Consider the following 24,235-nt stretch of genomic DNA (forward strand, 5'->3'; position numbering starts at 1 on the left):
TACATAACAAGCTGATTTAGGAGTACTTTCTTAAAGTGACAGGACTAATATGTGGTCCATATAGGCACATAACCAATCTGTGGAGCCAGAATTCTTGCTAGTTGGTAGGGGATCAAATACTTATTTCACTGACTGAAATGCAAATCAATTTATAACTTTTATATATTTTTTTCCCTGGATTTTTTGGTTGATATTTGGTTTCTATCAGTTAAAATAAATCTACGATAAAAATTATAGACCCTTCATTTCTTTGTAAGCAGGCAAACTTACAAAATCAGTAGGGGATCAAATAATTATTTCCCTCAATGTATATGAGGTCTATAATTAAATTCACAGATAAATACTGGTTTGATCTGTAAAAGTACTGATATTACTACACTCACCCACTGGGCTGTAGTGAAGGCAGCTGGGTAGGTTTGGTGAGCTCCACCAGTTTATGTAGTCTCTGACCCTCCTTCTTTAGCTCAGCCACATGTAAATTAAGTTTCTTTCTTTCCACCCCATCCAGAGTTGCCTCACTACGAACAGCACTCATGAATGCATCAAGAGGGTCCTCTGAAGAAGAGCTGGAGCTGCCTAAAAGTCGAGAATGTACATTCAGGAAGTATAAACTTATGGCCTAGTGTTATAGACGGTTTCAAAGCATCAACAGAAACAAACATTACTGTGCATGCACCCTTTGTGGCCCAAAATTATAGACTCATAGTAGTTCTGTTAAAATAGTCTGCAAGTTTTGCCATTTTGTAGCATTGGACTTGGTGTGAGCAGGCCCATCACATGGTCTAGTTACCTTTTCCAGAAGAACCGAGCTTCTTTTCAGTGTTAGCCAGCTCTTTCTCAACCTCTGCCAGTTTTGTCAACTAAAAAAGGCACATATCATGAGTAACACATTTACAAAGCACAGGGGGGCTCAAAGGAACATTGGGTCTAAAAAAATTAGAATATCACAAACAAGTTCTTTTTCTTTTGTAATTTAATTCCAAAAAGTAAACTTTGTTTTATTCTAGATTCATTACACACAAAGCAAAATATTTCAAGTAGGGATGGGTATTTTTCAATAATTTCATATTCGAATATTTGAGCTCATAAAAAACGAATATTCGTTTATTTAAATTAAGTTAATAATGACGTAATTTTTTACATTTTTATCTAGTCACGATTTCACATCAAGCTTATAATTATCATTTAATATTCATAACGCATTAATATTATATCCTGTATATAGGTTTTTTAATGTTGAAAAAAAATAGAAAAAAATAGAAAAATACATAAAAACTGCATTTAAACCTGTGCGGAACGGTATAATACAAAAAGAAAACAGACAAAACAAAACGAACAAAATGCAAAGTCAAGTCAAGTCAAGTCAAGGTTATTTATATAGCACTATTTATTACAATTTTCATTGTTACAAAGCAGCTATACATGAGACATTGACTATAAGCAAAACAAGTTATACATGGAAAAACAAAAAAAGGTGAAAACACAGAAGACAGACACACCCACATACAAAACACTCCACACACACAATATGCACACATACTAACACACATAGACACACACACAGTGAAAAGCACACATTTAAGATACAGGAGAGAGAAACACTTATTAAACACTTATCAAATATTAAACAGACTATAAATTCCTAAATGCAATATTAATTAAGTAAAACTTTAAAATTCTAACAGTATGCAAATGGTGGCGAGGAACCCAAAACTCCAATGGAGAAAAAAACCTCAGGAGAACCCAGGCCCAACCAGGGGATTCCAGTTCCCCTCTGGCAAAAGCTGCTGCCTCTGCACAAGCTCGACAGTGCTTGCACAACAAGGCTAAATAAAAATAAATTTATTAATAAGGTAAATTATAGTTTAAGATTACCATTAATAATCTAATAGCATTTGAAATTTTGTAGTGAAGACGTGTCAAATCACCGCGTCCTTCTTTATCCAGCTCTATCATCTCAGCTCTTGACAGGTCTCCGCTTCCCATTCTCCGCTCTACCATCAGGTCTGGCCATGAACTGCATCGTGCTCGCTGTGGTAACCTTGGAACAATGAGACAAGACTGGCTGAGAGTAGAGTACTGTTCTGCACTCTTTGATGCAACAAGTACATCAGTTGTGTTTCTGGTTCCGGTTGATCTAACTAATGCAGCCTAAACCCTCAGTGGATTTATATTATGGAAGTGTAGAGTATGCAAGATTAAAAAGATGCGTCTTTAGTCTAGATTTAAACTGACAGAGTGTGTCTGCCTCCCGGACAGTGCAGGGAAGACTATTCCAAAGTTTAGGCGCTAGATAGGAAAAGGATCTACCACCTGCACTTGATTTTGAAATTCTAGGTATTACCAACTGACAGGACGCCTGAGAGCGTAATGCACATGAAGGACTGTAATACAAGAGGAGTTCACTTAAGTACTGCGGAGATACACCATGTAGGGCTTTAAAGGTAATAAGCAAGATTTTAAAGTTAACGCGATGCTTTATAGGTAACCAGTGCAAGGTTGACATAACCGGGCTAATATGTTCATACTTTTTTGTACGTGTAAGAACTCGAGCTGCCGCGTTTTGGACCAATTGGAGTTTTTGTAATAAGCCTGCAGGGCAACCACCTAACAGTGTTTAACGTTTATTAAATTACTTTTACTTTTGAGAGGTTTATGCATTATTTTATGTCCGCTAATCCGGGGGACAGACACAGTCTCTATTTTATGATGTTTGGGAGAAGGGATTATTGCATGTTGTGCATTTTGTGTATTCTGCGACGTGAGACGGCAAGCAGATAGTTGGTTAAGCCATTCTGTCTGCTCCTTGACCTGAGCCCCAGTGAGCATTAAGACTTTGTGGCATATTTCTAGACAGGAGGGAAGCCCCAGCCCAGGAGGGATGGAGACCATCTCGTTTCAACAGGTCAGGTCTGCCCTAAAAACTCTTCCAGTTATTTATAAAAACTATATCATTCTGCAGGCACCACTCAGACAACCAGCCATTTAGTGATGATAATCTGCTATAAATCTCATCACCACGATAAGCAGTGAGGGGGCCAGAGAATATTACAGTGTCTGACATCGTGCTTGCGATCTCACACACCTCTTTAAAATAATATTGTGTGATCGCCGATTGACGGAGTCGAACATCATTTGTGCTGACGTGAATAACAATCTTACTGAATTTACGATTAGCCTTAGCCAAATTTGACTTGATGTCAGGCGCTCTGGCTCCCGGTAAACATTGGACTATGGTGGCTGGTGCCTCTATGTTAACGTTCCGAACAATAGAATCACCGATAGCTAGGGCACTTTCAGCAGGTTTCTCAGTCGGTGCGTCACTGAGCGGGGCAAACCTGTTCGAGACTGTAATCGGAACGGTTGAGTGATGTTTTGTCCTGCGACTATGCCGTCTAACAGTCACAAAGTTTCCCAGATGCGGGGGATTTTCAACTGGAACCGAGCTGTGTGCGCTAATGCTGCTCGCATCCAAAGGGTTTTCTATGGTCCTTACACAATTACTATACACTCAGATAAAGATTGGATGCGAGACTCTAATTCTAAGATCTTCTCTGTCAGCCTAACTATTTCCCTGCATTTGTCGCATGTAAAACCCTCGCCGCTCACAGAGAAGGCTAAGCTAAACATATGACATGAGGTGCAAGTAACAATAATAGGAATAGAAGCCATAACTCACCGGGTTTGAAGAGTAATTCCGACTTACCAAGGTTGCTCGATGAATCGTAGTATATACGCTTAAAAGAGAAACAGTTAGCACACAAGACAAACTAGAAGGCAATATGACATGCCACAGTGTAAACAGAAAGCAAGCTAGCACGCTAATGCTATGCTAACAACGTTACGTTAACTATCAACTTTGGTTTAGAATCTTCAAGTAAATAACAAGGACAGGGTATTGAGATATCAGGATAAGTTAGCAAGACAGTGATAAGTAACAGTTATAGTAAGCAATAATAAAATACACTAATATTAAAACGAAGTCCAAGTGCAGGGATACAAACAAACCGCCAGCAGGGATGCAGACAGGAACGGGAGCAGACAGGAACCAGAATGTCACAGACTGCAAAGTATATTGACAGTCTGTGATATATGGTTATCTTGTTTATTTTGTTTTACATGTTCTTGATAAGAAAAACAAGCATATAGGTCTATTTTACTCTGGTGAAAGTCTGTTTAACAAGCCGACGGTTAACAAGCCGACAGCGGGAGAAAAAGCGCTATTCTTCTTTAACTCCCGGTAACAAAACCCAGATCTGACAATAATATCTGGCTTTATTGTTTATAATGTTGATAATAAATAAAGTAAACAGGCTTGATACCTCCATGCCGACTGTTAAGATCCTAAAAAATACCCCGCAACAAAGATGGAGGCATTGTGCTTGTTTCCCTGTTACATGATCGTCATCTGAGGAAGATATTTCTGATGATCAGCACCGCATATAAATATTGTTTTCTTTGTCATTCACAGTCAGTGTCTGTCTTGTCTTGTCTTTAGCTTTGCATTGCATTTGCATTAATAAATAAGGTAGGCCTATTTATTTCAGTTTAGGTAAGTAATCACAGCGAATTTATTTACAGGCTGTAACTTGAAGGCGACGACCCTATTTGAACTTCATGAAGGAAAATTCAGGCTTTTAGGTATGGAAAAAGGTGCCAGTCTTATGTTAATGCCAAATTCATTAACATTAGTTGTAGTGAAATGTACATTTTCATGTTTCAAGTTGTTGAAAATAGCATTACTTAATATATTTTTAATGAACAAATATGAATTTACGAACAACCGCTCCAAACAAGTTATTGTAATAAATTAATTATTGTTAATCATTTAAAGGTGCAGTGAACTAGGACCACTATTTTAACCCGAACTTTTGTTATATAAGAGGGAATCATATTCAAGCGAACATCCTGTAAGTGTCAGACCTGAAAACGCCCTTGTTACTGAAATAACAACTGTTATTGACACGAGGCTCAGTGAACGGCAGGTCCTGGAATGCACCTATCTATGACAGGTTGAACACCGCCTCCACAGAAGAATATCAACGCCTACTTCTCGAGCCCTGCCCACTGGTTCGCGCATGACAGTACTGAACACAAGCTGCACGGTACCAGATAGAGCGAGTGTAAGCATCATGCCGTTAAAGATCGCAAAATATTGTGCAGTGCCTGGTTGTGGAAGAACACAGTCACTGCATAACCTTCCTTCGGATTCCGACAGTAGGAATGCGTGGTTGAAACGTGGGGAAAACATTGAGCTTTTGTTCGCTTCATTTCAACACGGATTCCTTGAACAAGTCTTTGCGTATAGACTAAAATTAAAAAGCAGTGCTGTGCCGTCAATATTGGATCCGATAGGAATGGTGCAGCAATCTTATGTGAGTAAAACATATTTGTACTATGCGTCACTATTGCTTTGTTAGAGATCGCTTGATATGCCCTGATAGTATTACCTGGGGACCACTAGTCATTTGTAATAATTGTAATCGGCATCTCTGTGATTTGGCGGGCTCATATATCATTTTTCAAGGTTTTATTCACCGTTTGCAAATAATGGAGGCTCTTTTGAAGTGTTTTGATATTTTTTCTGGTGCTGGGTCATTTTGGCCGGGAGTCTCCCGTTTGTTTATTTATCATGAAAACTATAACATTTGAGACCCGCGATCTCTGTGATCTTCTGTCCGATTCGCGGGTCTTAAATGCTGACATGTACGGTCATATATCACTAAATACCATACAACTATAGGCTATACAAACTATACGCAAAGCCTTGCCATCACATCTGGGAAATAAGTCCGTAAATTTGAGTAAAATCAAGTTACGTAACGTAACGTGTCTAACCAAATTCACAGAAGGCTCCAACTAAGTCAACTACGCAAGCTGCTATCCAATCATAGCAGTGGGCGTTTACTTCCAAGTCTTCTATGCGGCCCGCCCTTAAAAACCGAGCGTTTCTCCAGCCGGCCTCAAAACCAGGGTAGAAAATAGCGTGTTACTTATTGATTTTGATGTTTTCGAATGTAAAAACCACGCGAACATCATAAGTAGACATCAGACAATAGTATAAAACAATAAAAACGGCCAGTTCACTGCACCTTTAATATTACGTTGGTATTTTTATACCTAAGGTAAGTAATGTTAACGAATTCTGTGGGTCACCACAGATATTTTAATATGGTGATGTGAGCAGAGCATAAAACGCGATCCGGGCATCCCGTGTGTAAACTTAAAATATTTAAACTAGCTTGCGATCTGAGTGAACAAAGATTTAGGAACACATACAAATGATTTTTTTATATTTTCTGCATATTATAAAAGGTCTTCTGTAGCAAGTAACTTAACCTTGTGGTGACGCAGTTTTATTCTTAAGAAAAATATGAATATTCGATTGGCATTTTTAATATTCAAATAGTTATTGCGGATCGAATATTCTAACATTCGTGCACTTCCCTAATTGCAAGATTTTTTTGGTTTTAATTCTGGTGGCTACAACGAAGTAGATTTGGCACTGTGGGCAGGTGCTAAATCTTGCTGCAAAAGAAATCGGCATCTTCTAAAAGCTTGTCAGCAGACGGAAACACAAAGTACTTTAAAATCTCTTGCTAGATGGCTGCATTGACTTTGGACTTGATAAAGCACAGTGGACAAACAGCAGCAGATGACAATATCTGCAGAAATTATCACAGACTGTGGAAACTTTACACAGGACTTCAAGCAACTTGGATTCTGTGCCTCTCCACTTTTCCTCCAGACTCTGGGACCTTGCTTTCAAATTTAATACTTTCATCTGAAGAGAGACCTTTGGACCACTAAGCAAGTCCAGTTCCTTTTCTCTTCAGCCCAGGTGAGACGCTTCTAACATTGTTTGTGGTTCTGGAGTGACTTGGTTCTAGGAATGTGACAGCTGTAACCCATTTTCTAAGACGTCAAATTCTTTTGAGAAACTGGATTTTGAATTTTTTTAGCTGTAAGTCGTAGCCATAAGTTAAAACAAAACAAAAAAAAACTTGAAATATTTCACTTTGTGCATAATGAATCTAGAATATAAGATAGATTTTCAGAATTAAATTACAAAAGAACTTGTTCATGATATTCTAATTTTTTTCAGATGAACCAGTAATTACATATGCATAAAACATTGTCTTTTTACCAGTGATTCATGGGTATCAGGATTTTCTTGAATTTTTCCAGCCTTCTTCATACGCTCAGTCCTCTTCCGCTCCACTGCACCAGTCCGGTCCAGGAACGTGTCATCATCACTGTCATAAAAATCTTCATCCTCCCAGTTCTTCTTCTTGCGTTTCCGAGAAACTGTCAGTAAATAGTTATTTCATACAATTTTTTCCTCTCTTCACTAACAAAAATGTACTATGGTGACAGTTACTACATTGAACCTTAGTACAATAGAAGTTGAAAGCGGTCATCAAAAACAGAAATTAAATTTAAGAGGGAATCGTATTCAAGCGAACATCCTGAAAGTGTCAGAACTGAAAACGCCCTTGTTACTGAAATGACAACTGTTATTGACACCAGGCCCAGCGAAAGCCAGGTCCTGGAATGCACCTATAGATAGTGTGACGAGCGGGCCAATGGCAAATCAGCGTCGCCAAGGCAACGACGCAATCAAGCCGCCACACCTGCCGATCGTTGGCACCTGCGCCCCATCAAGCTCACCCTTTATAAACGGCAGAAGAAGAGGAGAGGGTGAGCTTGTTGTCCACTGGTTATTCTCATGACTAACGTATTGCTGTCTATTTGTTATAGAGACAGCGGCTGACGATCGGCGGGCACCACCCACCACCCACGGAAACTCTTTCCTTTCACGCCCCGGGATCGAACACTACAAGACTCACGTTTGGAATGGACGAAGCTAATTCCCTCACAGTTCTCACCACCGGTTCCACTTGCACCCATCTTGTAATAAATCACCCTCCGGGGCTAAACTCGTGAAGTACTGTGTCTGTCTTGCTTTCTGCCCGCCACAATAGGTTGAACACAGCCTCCACAGAAGTGAAGTGACCTATTAGTCAGATATGGTGACCCATACCCGAAATGTGACCTCTGCATTTAACCCATCCAGAGAGTAGTGAACACACGCACAGCAAGTCGTGAACACACGTACACCCGGAGCAGTGGGCAGCTATCACTGTAAGTAAGCAAGTAGGGGGTAAAGTGCCTTGCTCAAGGGCACCTCAGTCGTTACCCGCCGGCTCTGGGAATCGAACCGGCAACCTTCTGGTCACAAGTGCGACTCTCTAACCATTAGGCCCTAGAAGAATATCAATGACTACTTCTCTAGCCCCGCCCACTGGTTCGCGCATGACAGTACTGAAGTAACACAAGTTGCGCGGAAACGTATAGAGCAAGCAATAAACATGCCGTTAAAGATCACAAAATACTGTGCAGTCAGTGCCTGGTTGTGGAAGAACACAGTCGCTGCATAACATTCCTTCGGATTCCGACATTAGTAATGCGTGGTTGAAGTTTATTTTTAAAGACGTTCCAGCTCACGTGGGTAAAACATTGAGCATTTGTTTGCTTCATTTCACCGCGGATTCCTTTGTGAACAACGCACAGGTCGACGCTGGATTTGCGGAGAGACTAAATTTAAAAAGCAGTGCCATCAATATTGGATCCGATAGGAATGGCGCAGCAATCTTATGTGAGTAAAACAGATTTGTACTATGCGTCACTATTGCTTTGTTAGAGATCGTTTGATATGCCCTGATAGCCCTATTCGCACAGGATTAGTATTACCTGGGGACCTCTAGTCATTTGTAATAATTGCAGAGGTTGTCTGTGATCTTAATCCCGTGCGAATCGGCCATGTCTGTAATTTGTAAAGTAAAAATTCCCCCACAAATTACCTACCATATTTTAACACCTAGGTCCTGTGATAATATCCCGTGCGAATCGGCATCTTTGAGATTTGGCGGGCTCATATATAATTTTTCAAGGTTTTATCCACCGTTTGAGAAAAATGGAGGCTGTTTTGAAGTGTTTTGATATTATTTTGGGTGCTGGGTCATATCCATACCTGCCAACATTGTCATTTTGGCCGTGAGTCTCCCGTTTGTTTATTTATCATTGATACTCTCGTAACATTTGAAACCCACGATCGCGGTGATCTTCTGTCCGGTTCGTGATCATGGGTCTCAAATGCTGACAGGTACGGTCATATATCATTAAACACTATACAACTATAGGCTATACAAACTATACGCAAAGCCTTGCCATCACATCTGGGAAAAAAGTCAGTAAACTTGAGTAAAATCGCAGGCTTCACTCAGGGTTTTTCCTGGCTCAAAATGAGGTGGAGGTGGTGCCATCCTGATCTTGTACACACACATGTAGGCCTACCATACCTTTAATATGACTTTGACATATTAAAAGTTCTAATAAAATTAGATGAAAATGACAATTATTAAGTTATATAAAACATTACTTTTCTTCAACCAAACAGAAATATATTTTTTAATCAAATAAAGCTTTTTTATCATTATCAACTAACTTTTCAGCCCACAATAGCCAACTGAATTAACCAGTCTTACTTGATGATCAAAGCTCATTCACATCTTGCATTCTCTGTGGTTCACTTTAAATGATTCAATGATCTTATATTCGCTAGTGACTGAAAAGTTCATATAGTTGAATATACAAATGAATCGGTTCAAATGAGTCATTCGTGTGCGAGTCGTTCTGAATGCAATGTGCGTTCATACTGGCGAACTCGCTGTGTATACAGTATACGCTGATTCAACGATCCAACTGCACAGCTGAAGACATTACAATGATGGACGTCATGTTATTTTAATAATTTCAAGAAATTAAACGTACACAAATGAAACACAGCTAGCTCTTGTTCTGCAACACTTTTTCACGCCTCAGTGTGCTGATAACGAAACAGCGCCTCCATTGTGGCGTAATGCCGCAACTGCTGTTACAAATGACAGTCTGTTAAATGCACGCAGCATTTCTTGTGAAGACACCCGACATAATTTTGGCGAGAGTCTGAGGCGGCACGACATTTGAAGGAGGCGGCCGCCCCCAATTTCTCTATGCAGGAAAAACCCTGTTCACTTATCCCGTGCGAATGCGCCACATGAAATACAGATGTGGGGAAGTCATTTCGAAATCACACGAGGTCCCCAGATAATACTAATCCCGTGCGAATAGGGCTAATGTGTAACCTAACGTTACGCGTCTAACCAAATTCACAGAAGGCTCCAACTAAATTAACTACGCAAACTGCCATCCAATCATTGCAGTGGGCATTTACTTCCAAGTCTTCAATGCGGCACGCCCATTTAAACCTAGCATTTGTCGAGCCGGCCTCAAAACCCGGGTAGAAAATAGCCTATTACTTATTGGTTTTTATGTTTTTGAATGTAAAAACCTTGCCAAGGTCATAAGTACACCTCATACAACAGTATAAAACAATAAACAAGGCCAGTTCATGACACCTTTAAATGTATTAAATTTATAATTATTTAATAATTTAAAATGTCTTACTGTTTGATTCTCTTTACTGACAGAGAAAATTTTTCCAATACTTAATGTTTATTAATATTCCTAAATTTAAATTAGATTATGTTAATTATTAACATCAACATGAAATAGTTATAACACTTTTCCATAAAGACAAAAAAACAACAGCAGACAAAGACAATGGTCTACCCAAACAAGTCACCCTCACATGCACCTACCAGCCTCCTGTCTCAGAAGACCACGGGCCTCTAAGATACGGCACGCCTCTAAACAACATTGGATGGCTGCTTCTTTCTTTTTCCCTAAATGGGTGACCTCAGCCACCAACTGTCTACCCACTGCATCATCCACCGGTAACCTGGAAAAAAACGTACATATTTCCTGTGGCTCAGTGGTTAGAGCATGGCGCTTAGCAACGCCAAGGTCATGGGTTCAATCCCAGGGGATTGCACTTAGTCAGTAACAAATGTATAGTGCAATGCAGTGTAAGTCGCTTTGGATAAAAGCATCTGCCAAATGAATAAATGTAAATGACTAATTCATCAACAACTTTTATTCATGTGGTGCAACATGTTATTTGACTGTCTGTAATTTTCAGTGTCATTTTAGATTTTAAAATCTGATAATTAGTTTCCACAAGATCCATACATGAATAAAAATGCTTACCTGAAAAAGAATAATGCTTACCTAATTCTGCAGAGCCAGGTACCATGGCTTTTGTCTTCATATTCAAACTCTAATTCTTCTCCTGAAATGAACACAAACTGTTTATTAAGACTATCTCTGGATTTAACATAATCTTTGTATGTCAAGTTAATTATTTGTGATCAGCTGTATATTAGTTCCACATGATCAATACCTTCTCTGTCATAGAAGCCCTGTAGGGCTTTTTTAGGATCTTTAAGGTATGCTGCTTCCTGATCCTCGTGAAACTCAGCAGCAAATGGATTCTCCTCATTTTCATCCTCTTCTGGCATCGCCTCTTCAGCTAAACAGAACAAAGACAAAGTCTAACTTCACCCAAGACGGGCAGGCAGTTTTGAATAATGGCTGTCAGAATGTTAAAGACTAAAGATCTGTTCTCATCGTTACCCATTCCCCATAAGCAGCCAGTTTCTTCAGAGGAGCTTCTTTCTGAAGCAGTGGCTTCACTCTCCTCTTTCTCCTCTTCCTCATCAGAGCCATCACCCGTCATTATTTTTTCAAGTTCTTCTCTCTGTTTCCTGGCACGCTCCCGGAGCTCAGTTACAGTCAGTTCAGATTGTGCTTCCTCATCAAACTCTGGACCCTGGGAAGACATGGTGATCTAACATAACCTAAACTCTCTCTCAAGCAAGATAAGATCATGCAAGATTCATCATATCCAACACAAATTACTTTACATTTTTTTAAGCAATGATTATTTTTTAAATGAAAAATACAGTTTGTGAAAATGAAAAATTACATTGAAAATTATTAAATTTTATTAAATTATTAATTTTAATAGTCATGTAAAGTCTGTAGTTCGTTTATGTTTTTTCCATCTCAGAAACATTTCTCAGATTAGATCTATGGTCTCAAAAAGAGCTGGAGTTGCTTGTTCATGCCTTTATCTCATTGCGATTGGACTATTGCAATGTTCTGAATACTTGTTTAAATAAATCTTCCATGGATCGACCACAAGTTGTACAGAATGCAGCTGCAAGGCTTTTGACCAGGTCCAGCAAGAGGTCCCACATTACTCTTGTACTTAAAGACCTTCTTTGGCTTCCTATTGCTTTTAGAGTACAGTTTAAAATTGTATTGCATGGTCAGCCACCCTCCTATATCCAGGATTTATTACATGCACACGTTCCTGGTCGATCTTTAAGGTCTTCTGACCTGGACTTTTTACCTGTTCCTAGAACACGTCTTAGGACAAAAGATGACCATGCATTTTGTGCTGTGGCTCCTAGGCTTTGGAACTCCCTCCCTCAAGACACACCTCTTTGGACAAGCTTTTAATCAACCGTATGGTTTGGCTGCTATTATATATTCATTATATTTGGTATTCTATTTGTTTTGTTTTTACATCTTATTGTATGTTAGTTTGCATGCATGTATGTTTCATTTGTTTTTTTTGAGACTCTTTGTCTGTGAAAGGTGCTATAAATACATTTTACTTTTTTTACTTACATACCTGCAAGATAAAGAGCCTGGTGCTTCCCCCAAACTTCAGCACGTATCCCACCCGGAGCCTTACATATGTTTTAGGTGGTATCTTGCTCTTATTGACAAAAGTCCCATGAGTGCTGCCCAAATCATGGACATAGAATCCCCTCTCCTCTCCCACCCCCCTATCCTGTCCTGCTCGGCCACGGAACTGCAGCACAGCGTGATAGCGGGAAATGGACGGATGCTCCAGTGACACATCACACACCGGCAGTCTACCCACCACAAAATAACTTCTCTGAGACAGAGGCACAGTGTCCAAAATTGCACCGTTTTTAAGCAACTCAAACGAATAAGAGACGTCAGGAACAGATCCCCATGGAGGTTCAGTGTACGGCAGTGGAGGAAATTTACCCGTCGGGGGTAATCTGGCTGTGATTTTTGATCTGATGTCTTTTGATTTAGGATGATCCACACGGGGCTTTGAGACGTCCGTTCTCTCGTCCGATAGACAATTTGTTGGATCTTGTTTCGTATCTTTGGGCTCTGAAGGTGATTGGTCATGTTCAATATTATGATCTTTGCTGCTGTTTGGACCTTCTGCCGGTCTCTCCGAGTTTAACCCACCTAATTTCTTAACCGAGAAGGACGGAGCCGCAAAAATAGCAGGTTTCTTAAAAGGATCATCTGTGTTTGTGTCACCGCTGGTGATGCTCTCTTTAATATCACAGTGCTGACCATTCTGAGGTTCCGAGCTCTTCTCTGTCTCCATCTCAACGTGATTATTTTCTGCCCGTATTGTGGACTCGGACTCCATTATGTGTTTGGTGTAACACTTTGAATATTCATTTCCTGTGATCGCAGTAACGTTAGTTGGACTTTGTGAAATTAGTGATCATGTTTAGTTGGTGGCAGTATAACAGAACATTTCGAATTTTAATGTATAAACAATATTTTTGCTATTTTTAGTGTAATTTGCTCTTCAACGTTTTTGTTTTCTGTCTATCTAGGAACGATTATATTTTACGCGGACACATATTAGTGTTGCACCTGGCGGCCGTTCATCGTTTACACGTCGTTTATTAATCTAAACAAAAAATAAATGACATATTTTACATTATTCTGCTATTCTTCGCTCCTTAATGTAATTGGTTTATAGTAGGTAACGTTAAAGAGAATTTGTAGATGTTTTGCTGTTTACATGATACTGTGCTTCAGGCTCAACATATCTTCTAACGTTGTTTGTTAAAGATCAGGGGCCGGTTGCACCAGCTGTACGTAAGTTACAACTTCGTTTTGACTTAAACGGGCACTAAGTTACAATTTACGCACTATTAAATATTTTTGAGTTGCACCATTCAACTTAGTTGAAGCGTAACGTTACGTATAAACTAAATATTTACGGAAGCCTCCCGTCAGGAGTAACTGTAGGAATAAAATAGCAAAATCACTGAACTAGCGCGCCTCCGTGTGCGCATCCATCTGCCTGTGTTGTGGAATGTCAAAATGAAATCATTTTATATTTCATTGGCGGTTGGCAGTAAACTGAAGTCACGTATAACATGTCATTTATAATGATTTTATTATGCTGTATTGTTTTAAATAAAAAAATATAAATCTTGTTTAATTTGAAATATTTAATACCTATTATGTTATTCATAATTAGGTAGTATTGTATTTAATAAAAACGTATTTTTATGTTATGTAAAATAAGTTTAAATCAAAAATGTTTTGATATTCAGAACATTTCAACACAACTTTTCCTCACGAATTCAAAGGCTGCTATTGGACTGTTGAATGTAAACGTCATATTATGCGACTACGCATTACTTTACGGAGAGTTTACGAACTACTTTGCCTTAAGACCAAATGGTGCAACCGAATAACGTACAGATTTAGTTACAAACTAGCTAGTAGTTACAAAGCCTCTAGTGTGGACTTTACCTTCTCATTTAAGAAAGAACTTACGAATGGCTGGTGCAACCCTAACCTGTTCACTTCTTTAAAAATGTCTGTGCATTTCTTGTTTCTATCCATAAATGTTCAGTTACACAAATAAACGTGTAACCTACAGGTGTTTAACCCCTAAATTAGATTTTTTTGCCTAAAGAAAGTTCTGTCTCACTTTTATTTTATTTTTGTGTTTATTATTTTCCATCAGTGATTTCTTTTGATAGGACACCCTACTCAATACAGAAGATGAAAATCATTCAAATATATTTAATGCTTTTTTTGTGCTTAATTGTCATAAATAATGTACATACGTAGATTCTTGACCAAATTAATCACAGGGTAAAGTCAGTAGTACTGTGTTTTACATTGAAATGTCAGTTTTCTATGATCCCTTAACAGTGCCCTCTTTGCGTCATCAGGATCTGTATCAGTGTTATAGAAACTACAATACTGGCTGAAGATGATGCGTTATTGGGGTGAGCTTCCTGTAGCTTCAGCGCCTTCAGGTCGCAGTTCTTTTGACCTTCTGCAGCGTGAGTTTCGTCAGGTGGAGATGCAAGATCCTCCACTTCATCAGCCATCTGCACAGCGTCCACGTCCCACCACCATGCTAGATATCCCCTCTGAGCCCTGCAGCCTTACCATTCATACTGTGCAGCTGAGCCAACATGCTCGTCGCCTCAGGGGACTTATTGTTGCAGCTCAGCAGGGCCAGCAACCCCTGTCTACTTCATCAGAACCCCAGGGTGTCTTCAAATCAGAAGACGGGGACCCTCTGCCTCCCCGGCCTGCAACACCAACTGTACCAGATGATATTTTGCCTTTGGACAGTAAAGCCCCCCGGCAACCATTTCAGTTACGACACAGTGACCCAGAGACTGACTTCTACAAGTGAGTCAATTTACTAATAATCATTTACCATCAAATATGTAGTATTCAAAAACACAGCTATACAATATAGTTGTACAGCACACATAATTAGTCATGGAGTACTTTTAAACTTTGTTAATCATTCTTTGTAATCAGGCAATGTTCAGTTATTTAAAGATTATCTTTAAATGATCTGGTTGTCCTTTGTCCTTATTAGCCTTTACACTTAGATATCACCACTGGTTTTTTTAAAAACCACCACACTTTATTGGCCACCACACTTTATTATGCAATAATTTCTGATTAAAGAGGTTAAACAAGTATGATTTAAAAAATTTCTAGAGCTTGTAATGTATGAATTATAAAAACTTTCAGGAGATGAACAGGAGCAACTTTACAACAATGCTTATTTTAAAGCAACACTTTGGTTGTGGTTGATAAACTCAATTGTCTGTTACCAGTGTCATATACAGTAATGTCGCTGTATAAGCTTCCCCATGGGCAGTACAATACACATGAATTTATTTACTAAGCTGATGAAACCAGCGAATGCAGAAAAGTAATTTGAAAACCATGTCACACCCTTCTGCAGGCAGGGGATGGGCAGGGCTGTGTGTACTGACCCGAACACAGAATTTACAGAGTGTGGTTGTATGAGGCTGCTCAGGTTGCAGTGGGAGTAGAATTTGTCCAGTTAAGAGTTGTTCTACCACTGAAATAATTCAAGAGACATTATTTTAAGGTCGAAAAACTACAAAGTGTTGCTTTAAAACCGATGGGTTCTTGAAGTCACTTTAACCTTTCACATTTACACTTCAGCATATTTAAAATTCATAGGCAAAAACCTGACTACATGAAGGAATTGTTTACCCCAAAATGAATTTTAATCCATAATTACCGAATATGAATCCATAATTACAGACTTTGACTGACCTGGATTAAAATTCATTTAAAGGAGAGGTTTCTTTCTACTTTTACACAAATGTAATATAAATCTTAGGGGTCCACAGAATGTGTCTGTGAAGTTTCACCTCAAGATCACCCACCAGATGTTTTATTATACCATGCCCTAATTGCCCAGTTTTGCATGTGAAGAGAAACGCGCTGTTTTGGTGTGTCTCTTTGAATGCAAATGAGCTGCTAGTCTCCGCCCCCTTTTCACAGAAAACTCAGCCAGGGCTGTGAGCCTGTGCTTCCATCGACAAAAGAAAGGTCACATAAAGCGAATGAGAAACGCTGTTTCCGTCTTTAAACACCAAACACATTGTTTTCTAAAAGCGAACAGACTCCTAACAAAGGCGTCATGTTTTCTACATGCGAAATTACACATGACAAACCAGTCACGTGTTTACAGACCATACACACTGCTTTCTATAAGTGAAGATACTCAAGACAAACGCATCGCGTGTTTACAGACCATACACACTGCTTTCTATAAGTGAAGATACTCAAGACAAACGCATCGCGTTTTCTCTAAGTGAAAGTAACGTTACACAGGACAATCCCGTTGCGTGTTTACAAGCCATACACATTGCTTTATTTGCGTGAACGGACAAACGTTTCACAATGACGTTTTACCTACTTTTAAGTTGCCACAGGTCCCTGAGGTCTTACTTAAAAAATAACGGTACTTACAATGTCTTTATTTGCAGCTTTGCCTCGTTCAGTCTGGTGGATTTCCATTGAAAACAAAATAAATCCATTGCTCTCCTTTCATGCTGGGAACAGTGTTCTGTGCTGCTCTATGCAGCCAACAACAGAACACTTAGCATGCTTTGCTTACTTTTGCCATGGTGTCGGAACTAATTCACATATGTCGCTTGCGAAAACAAAAATGGCGGCAGTGCCATGGGTGGACACGTTCAGAAAAGGGGGCGGTAATATTATAATAAGAATGACTACCTACGTCAGAAAGCGAGCAAAATCTGAACGGCTCGTTTTCTCACAGGCTTGCAGAGATAGGCACACGTAAACAAAGTTACTGGATTGTCATTTTTCACATTTTCTGAGTTTGTAGATGCACCAGACACCCGATTATATCACTTAAACATTGAAAAAGTCAGATTTTCATGAAATGTCCCCTTTAAAGATAAACTATTCCTTTAAACCTCATGTCCATTTACATGCTTTCTTCATTTTTAGAGGTAAAGGTGAGCCAGTGACAGAGTTGAGCTGGCCATCTTGTCGTCAGCTTCTATACCAGTCAATTGCAACAGTGCTCGCTCATGCTGGGTTTGAGTCAGCAAATGAGAGTGTGCTGGAGACTTTGACTGACCTGGTCCATGAGCACTACCTGCGACTCACCAAGCTGCTGCGTGTAGCTGTGGACAGGGAGGCCTGCCAGGGCTCTACTCATTTCCCTGATGTGGTTGAACAAGTCTTCCATGAGATGGGCATTGGTAGTAGTGTCTTGGCACTTCAGCGCTTCTGGCAGGTTCGCATCAAAGATTACCATAGCTACATGCTGCAGGTGAGACACTTTCAATGTTATTCCAGGCTTAAAACACTTCCAATGTTATTCCAGGCTTAATACATGCAGTACTATGTTTGATTACAAGTTTATGGTCAATGAATTAACTGAACTGTTCATCATGATATAAAAAATATTTTGACCTGAAGATATGCTTAAATCTTTGAATTAGTTTTATAGACAAAAATATTACTGTTCAAACATAATAATTTCTTTCATTACAAAATAAAATGTGCAGATTTTAGATGTAAACCTTTTCAGTACTGTTTAAACGGCATCCCAGTGGTTGTCTCAAGAAGCTGACTTTTCGGCAAAATCTAGGCAACTTGTGGCTATATTAAATATTCTAAAATGTAAAGTAGTTTTGATTTATTTTAGATTTTTTAGTCACATCATAAATCCCATAGTTACCATTTGTTTATGTTATGCATAGTTTTGATAAGTTTACTGTTATTCTAAAATGTGGAAAAATAATAATGACAAGCAATTTCTACATTTGTTGTTTTGAAATTCACAGACTTGTATGCTTAATGTCTTTAGGTCTGTAAGGAGCTCTCAGAAGAGTATGAGATGCTGGTAAATCCTGAAAGAGCTGTGGAGGAATCCAAACCACTGAAGGTTAAAGAGGAGCCAGTTAGTAACATTGCATTTCCTCTGAGTGAGGAACCAGAAGCGGATCTGGCGTCTGGTGACCAGGCTCTGCCCATCAGTGTCCTAGGTACTTCCAGCGAAAGACTGACTGGAGGGCTGGAGGAAGGCCAGTCACCTCATACATCAGGTACATCATTCAATTCTGAAGACTCTTTTATCATGCAAAGTTGTTTAAATAAAATTTATTAATATATAGACCCCTTTACGGCCGATGTCACGATTACGTCACGGCGCTAGCTGGAGGCAAAACAAAGGGAAAACTGGAGGCCAATACAAACCAGCTGTGCTGCTGGCCAATACAAACCAGCAGCACAGAGTTGGGTACATAAGGAGTTTAAAATATCATCTTGTTGTGTTGTTTAGTGCCACAATCGACAGAATACGAGTCTCCAATTTGATATTTTAACACATACCTGCTGCCATTGCCAAACAAAAACACTGACGACAGCTCTAGTTAAACACAATAAAACGAGCGGACTGAACAGAAATGATCATTTGATCATCTGTGCCCGTGGAAGTTGCAGGATTTTGGATGCACAAGCACCGATTGCGCACCGCCTCCACTCCGCCAACGACACGGCCCGCGTTTTGCTGCTTATTGCATGTTTCCCTTTGAAAATGAACTGGACAATCCCGAATGCCGCATACCGTGTGAATCCACCATTATGGAACGTCTCTCCGTCGTGCACCAGTATAAATCTCTAGTTTAAGTTTAACATTGATAATTTTTTCCCCGTATATTCGTTTACAAAAAGGATCTGCAACTTACTTGTGCTTGTAAAAGCGACGCAGCCGGACATCAACCATATGTGCACGGAAATCCATGTCTGCACGGGTGTGTTTACCTATTCATTGATTAACGATTAAGAGCCACACGTTTTTAACTCAAACAGAATAAAAATAAAGTTAAATGTGGCCCTTCTGCGTCGGGATTAAATTTGGAACCCGATCGAGCACGCGTATGCATAGGTACACGTACGATGCGTGTTGTAGATGTGACGCGCAGCGCTGTGCTTCTCGCGCTGTGCTTCTCTGTGGCCACTGCCGCTTGGAAGTTTCCATTCATAATGAGGTGTTTGTGAAGAAAGTCTTCACTTCAAATTCAAGGATTAAATGCTGTTTTGTTCAACATCATGGTGCGACAGCCATGATGCACAAATTACAACGGATAATCTCATTTCATTTGAAATACATGTTTTGTTGGAAAATAAACAAGAACAAGTTTAAACAGTTCTCGATGTCAATTTCGAGGACAGAATGGGAAATTTTGTACAGTTCTTTTACGGAGTGTCTATTTACACTGAGTACAAATTGCCCGCCTTGTTGGCAGAGACTATTTGCAGTAGCTCCGCCCACCAATATGTGAAATGCTGTTTCAAACAGCCACTCCAGTGGCGTAATGTGCATAGTCTCTATAGCTTGTCACGGGAGACTGGGGTTCTAATCCACCTCTTGCTGAAAATGCTCATTAACCTTTTTCTATTACCTTACATATCATAAATGCATTTGTTTTCAATAAAATTGGTTTAAAACTTAAAATTCATTTTCATTCATAAAGTTTAGGGTAAGGGTAGGGGTAGGTGTAGGGCTTTAATATCTCAATAAGTTGCCATCATTTTAATAATTTTTATAAATATAATTTCTTTACACTGTTATTATTGCATAATGTTTAATGCACAACAATACTGAGGTGCAAATAGTAACGTTATCTGCCACTATTTATAAGTAAATAGCATCTAACTACTATTTCTACTACTCCAAAGAAAATACAGCTATGTTCGGTTAGTAGAGCCCTGAAATAGCATATCGCTAAGAAATGCTGCTATTTTCACTTAGTGTAACCAGAACCTACTACTATTTTCACTTAGTGTAAATAGCATCTGCCGCTATTTTCACTTAGTGTAAATAGCATCTATTGCTATTTACACTTTGTGCAAATAGCCGCTGCCGTTTTTATATAGCCAAGAAACTGAAGTATACTGTATGAAAGGCACGGAAACTAATTTAAATGGTTCTTAATATCAACTTGCAGGAGAGCATGGCAAATCTTGTATAAAGTTAAACTGGAAATACAGTCATACATCAAATTCAGTGGACGGTAATAAATGAAGATTATTAATTAGATGAATATGTCTAAAGCAGGCTTTCAAGAAAAAAGTGTCAAGTAATGGGAGGCCTGTACCCCAGTCGAGCTTTGAAGATGCACGCCCATGCTTTAAAGCACATTTTGAAGTTATGGAATTATGCTTTGAAGCACATATAAAGAGGTTATTCTCTTTTATTGTTAACATGATTCTAATATTTGATACACAAGGTAAGGGCACAGGCCTATACAAAATATATTTTTCTTATCATATGTAGCTTTGCACACTGCTGGCATCTAGAATGATTTTGATCAGCATTTTATTGTTCATGTCAGAGGGCTCTCTCAATTTATACTGTATCTTACATTTTGCTTTTTGCAATATTGTTCATATCGTTATCGGCAGGGGCGTAGCCAGAACTTTTTTTTAGAGGTGGCCAGGTAAGACCCAGTGATTTTATTAGGGTGACCAAAAAATCCTTACAGACAGAAATATTTACACCAATTCTTCATTACACATAGTTTGCTGGTCAAAACATACACAAAGAACGTAAAGTAAACAATTTATTCGCAATGCTTTCATGTGCCAACATTATTTTAAAATAATTAGCTAGCTATCATTTGCAGTAACTGAGCATTTCGTATAGAAAATAGACATTGCAGTATCCCAACTTAAACTTTCGCGAAAATGTAATTAATGAATGGAATCCAGTTAAACAAGACTGATTTTACTGACCTGATCCTTCTGCTCGCGATGAACTTCCATGGTACACAGACAGTACACTGTCACGAAGCGGTTAGGTGCTGTTCAGCTATAGCGCTCAGACTGTTTGCGTCAGTGCGTCAGCGTATGACATCATATTAACGCGAGAGTAATGTTCTCACGTTACTTTGAGTGCATACGCTAAATGATCTGTGCAGCACTCCGTAAACTCCGACACACATCTTAAAACTGCTTCGCACAACAGAGGTGGCCAGATAGGTGGCCATCCATCATTCAGGGGTAGCCGTGGCCACCCATGGCCGCCATGTAGCTACGCCCCTGGTTATCGGAATCGATACCTGGTGCATCGACCAAAATGAAGAAATATATTTCAATATAAATTTTGGCCATATTGTCCAGCCCTAATGTATGCGCAACACAACAGTTAGGGCATGGAGTGTGATTTTTACATTTCTGGTCAGAAAAAAAGATGAATAAGACAAATATTTTTGGATGCGTTTTGATAACAAACAGCATAGTTTTTATTAATGCCAGTCTGTCCTAGATACGATTGTATGCTGCTGTTTGCGTATTGGTGATTTTATTTATATAAAGGTAATATTTTACATTTGTTAAATAGTTATGTTTGTTTGGAACGATTTGAGTTTTGGATAATAAAAGCAAGTTCAACACAACGTTAGTTTTAGTTAGTACGCTATAAAAATGTAATATTAGGATATTCTGGATATTTTCAAATTTTGTATAATTACATTGGAATAATTTAAGTGATACATGCTGCATAACAATAGTTTTAGAACAGTATCAAATTTGCATGAATTTTAAAAGTGAGACTCTTCCTGTGATTCACGAGCAATTGGTCAAACCATAGATATTACCTGAGAACTTTAAGCAAACCCACGTTCATTCAAGACTGCATTGATGGAGAAATAATGTAAGCATCTAAAATGTATGTGTAAAGTTTTTCTCTCTTTAACCTAATGCTGTTAAATTGATGCAAACCTTTTGCTGAAATATTAACAACAAAGAGTGTTGTTTATCTGTCCATCAGATGCGTGTATAAGTTGCTTTCGTTACTATAGCAACAGACTCACTGCCTGTTTTCTTTGAGAATCATCATAAAACCTATGCAAAAAACATTCTCTCCTCCAGAGGGCCTCGCACCCCCCTTGCCATGGCCCTGATTGGGACTGTGCCAAACACAATTAAAAAAGTCTAAAGGACATGGTTGTTATTTATCCTCACAGATGTTTTATTATTTCCACCAGGCACAGCAGGTAACAGCTCTCCCTTATGGCATCTAGCCCAGGTGAAGATGGAACCCCATGACAGTGAGGAGGGCCAGGTATCGGGTCATGGGGTACTAGGAGGTGATGTCTTCGAAGAAGGACCCATGTCCACCATGAGTGAGGCTGGCATCCCTCCATCTCCTGGTGGTTCAGAAGGCAGTTGTGTGTCCCATTCACCAGACTCACTTATGGGCACATCACCTTTTGCTCAGCGCCCTAAGAAACGAATGAGAAAAGTATAATACAGTTTCGTCTTCTAAACAAAGATACTGAAAGCACTTCCACAATGATTTTGATGAACAGTACTGTTGGGACTAGACAAACCTATCTTTGAGTAGTATACGTATGTTAGTGGAATTGAAGGAAAGAGACAAATAATGTGTTTGAATTGCTCCCCTCAGCAAATAGCAGCTGGTCACTGTTTTACCCCATTGAGAGGGACAATTACTTGTTTGCCATAGTAAAATTAGCATTTGTTTATTGTAACGAAACAAAGCAGGGAGCACAACACAGGGAGTAATTATAGCCTGATGTTTGCTTCAAAACACACAGGGACATCAATCAAAGGATAATGGCAAATTAATTACAGCATGCATAAATCTGTATGGTAAATAAGCAGGCCATTTCATTACATGCTCACATTGCCAGGCGTCACAGAGAAGGTTTATCTCCTAGCCACCTGTGCCAAAAAACGGTTTTGCTAAATACACTGGTTTAGAGACAATTTATCTTCTCACCCTCACCAGGTATCAAAGCATTCTGGCTATTAAACAGAAGGAAGAGAGACTACATATCTCAGTGGGCTTTGATTATCTGCTGCACGGGCAGTCATTTTCCAACTAACAAAAAATCCTTCAGAGAAACTTAACTTCACATAACATCCTTTCAGTTAATGCTTAGAATCATAGGGTGAAAGTCTTCAAGGTTGCAGTTGGCCTCAAAAGAAAAAAGTAATTGCAGTAAGGGGTGCTACGGTTTTGCATAATGGGTTTGCGATGTCACAATGCATAAAACAATAAAAAAATCGTAATGGTTCTGAAAATAATTTGTATTTTCTCTGGGCAAATGCTATTTTAAATGTCCGCAGCTTGTTTTGTAATAAATAAAACCCTATTTGTGCATGTGTTTGTGTAAAGTATTTCTATTCTGTTCTACTGTTCTGCTTCTGTATGCACTTCTTCTGTATGCTCTTCTGATCTGCTTCATAAACTAGGCTTTAGCAAACTAAAAAGTTTTACATTTCTTGTCCTTGTGCTCATTATGTTTGTCTCCTAAGACCTTTCCTTGTCCCACCCTCAACTCAAATTTAATTGTTTGTTGTTGTGGAGTTCTTTTTTGATCATGGAAACAGCAGGGGGCAGTGTTGCATTATCATTAACCGTGAATTTTCATACTTTTTCCAAGTGTTCGATCATATTATGTTTGTTTTTATTAAGCATTCTGCTTTGTGAACAAGTTGTATAAGAGAGGATAGAGTAATCAATTTTAAACGTATTCAATGGCATTTGTAAAAGTCTTTTTACTTAATGAAAACATGTTCAGACCTCTAGAAGATAATTATACCTATGAGGCAATGCAGATAC

The 24,235-nt window shown here is 39.0% G+C and overlaps 3 protein-coding genes and 1 long non-coding RNA gene across 9 annotated transcripts in view; 2 read left to right on the forward strand and 2 right to left on the reverse strand.

Annotated features, from left to right (window-relative positions):
• The window catches only part of acvr2ba (activin A receptor type 2Ba), a 71,730-nt gene that overhangs the window by 19,205 nt on the left and 28,290 nt on the right, over positions 1 to 24,235 (forward strand). The gene's annotated exons all lie outside the window — the stretch shown is intronic.
• Positions 365 to 13,447, reverse strand: slc4a1ap (solute carrier family 4 member 1 adaptor protein). The gene is made up of 8 exons (XM_057322757.1): positions 12,644 to 13,447; positions 11,578 to 11,773; positions 11,345 to 11,473; positions 11,173 to 11,233; positions 10,704 to 10,843; positions 7,148 to 7,308; positions 791 to 860; positions 365 to 576 (listed from the first exon to the last, which is right to left on the reverse strand). Exons 1-8 carry the CDS (start codon positions 13,430 to 13,432, stop codon positions 380 to 382), a joined length of 1,743 nt encoding a protein of 580 aa, XP_057178740.1. The 5' UTR covers positions 13,433 to 13,447; the 3' UTR covers positions 365 to 379.
• Positions 1,364 to 7,141, reverse strand: LOC130547101 (uncharacterized). The gene is made up of 2 exons (XR_008961851.1): positions 1,929 to 7,141; positions 1,364 to 1,826 (listed from the first exon to the last, which is right to left on the reverse strand). It is a non-coding gene; the product is annotated as an uncharacterized LOC130547101 (long non-coding RNA).
• On the forward strand, positions 13,054 to 23,899 carry supt7l (SPT7 like, STAGA complex subunit gamma). Of its 6 annotated transcripts, none has more exons than XM_057322761.1 (5): positions 13,054 to 13,167; positions 14,988 to 15,459; positions 17,581 to 17,908; positions 18,449 to 18,686; positions 22,632 to 23,899. In XM_057322761.1, the coding sequence occupies exons 2-5, from the start codon at positions 15,029 to 15,031 to the stop codon at positions 22,892 to 22,894; spliced, it is 1,260 nt and encodes a 419-aa protein (XP_057178744.1). In that variant the 5' UTR covers positions 13,054 to 13,167; positions 14,988 to 15,028; the 3' UTR covers positions 22,895 to 23,899. The 6 variants fall into 6 exon arrangements, with proteins under 6 accessions (XP_057178744.1, XP_057178742.1, XP_057178743.1 ...); XM_057322759.1 differs by lacking the exon at positions 13,054 to 13,167 and adding an exon at positions 13,659 to 13,777 and having other exon boundaries at positions 22,632 to 23,866; XM_057322760.1 differs by lacking the exon at positions 13,054 to 13,167 and adding an exon at positions 13,667 to 13,773 and having other exon boundaries at positions 22,632 to 23,866.

The sequence above is a fragment of the Triplophysa rosa genome, linkage group LG23 (genome assembly GCF_024868665.1).
Source record: "Triplophysa rosa linkage group LG23, Trosa_1v2, whole genome shotgun sequence".
In the NCBI taxonomy this organism is placed as follows: domain Eukaryota; kingdom Metazoa; phylum Chordata; class Actinopteri; order Cypriniformes; family Nemacheilidae; genus Triplophysa; species Triplophysa rosa.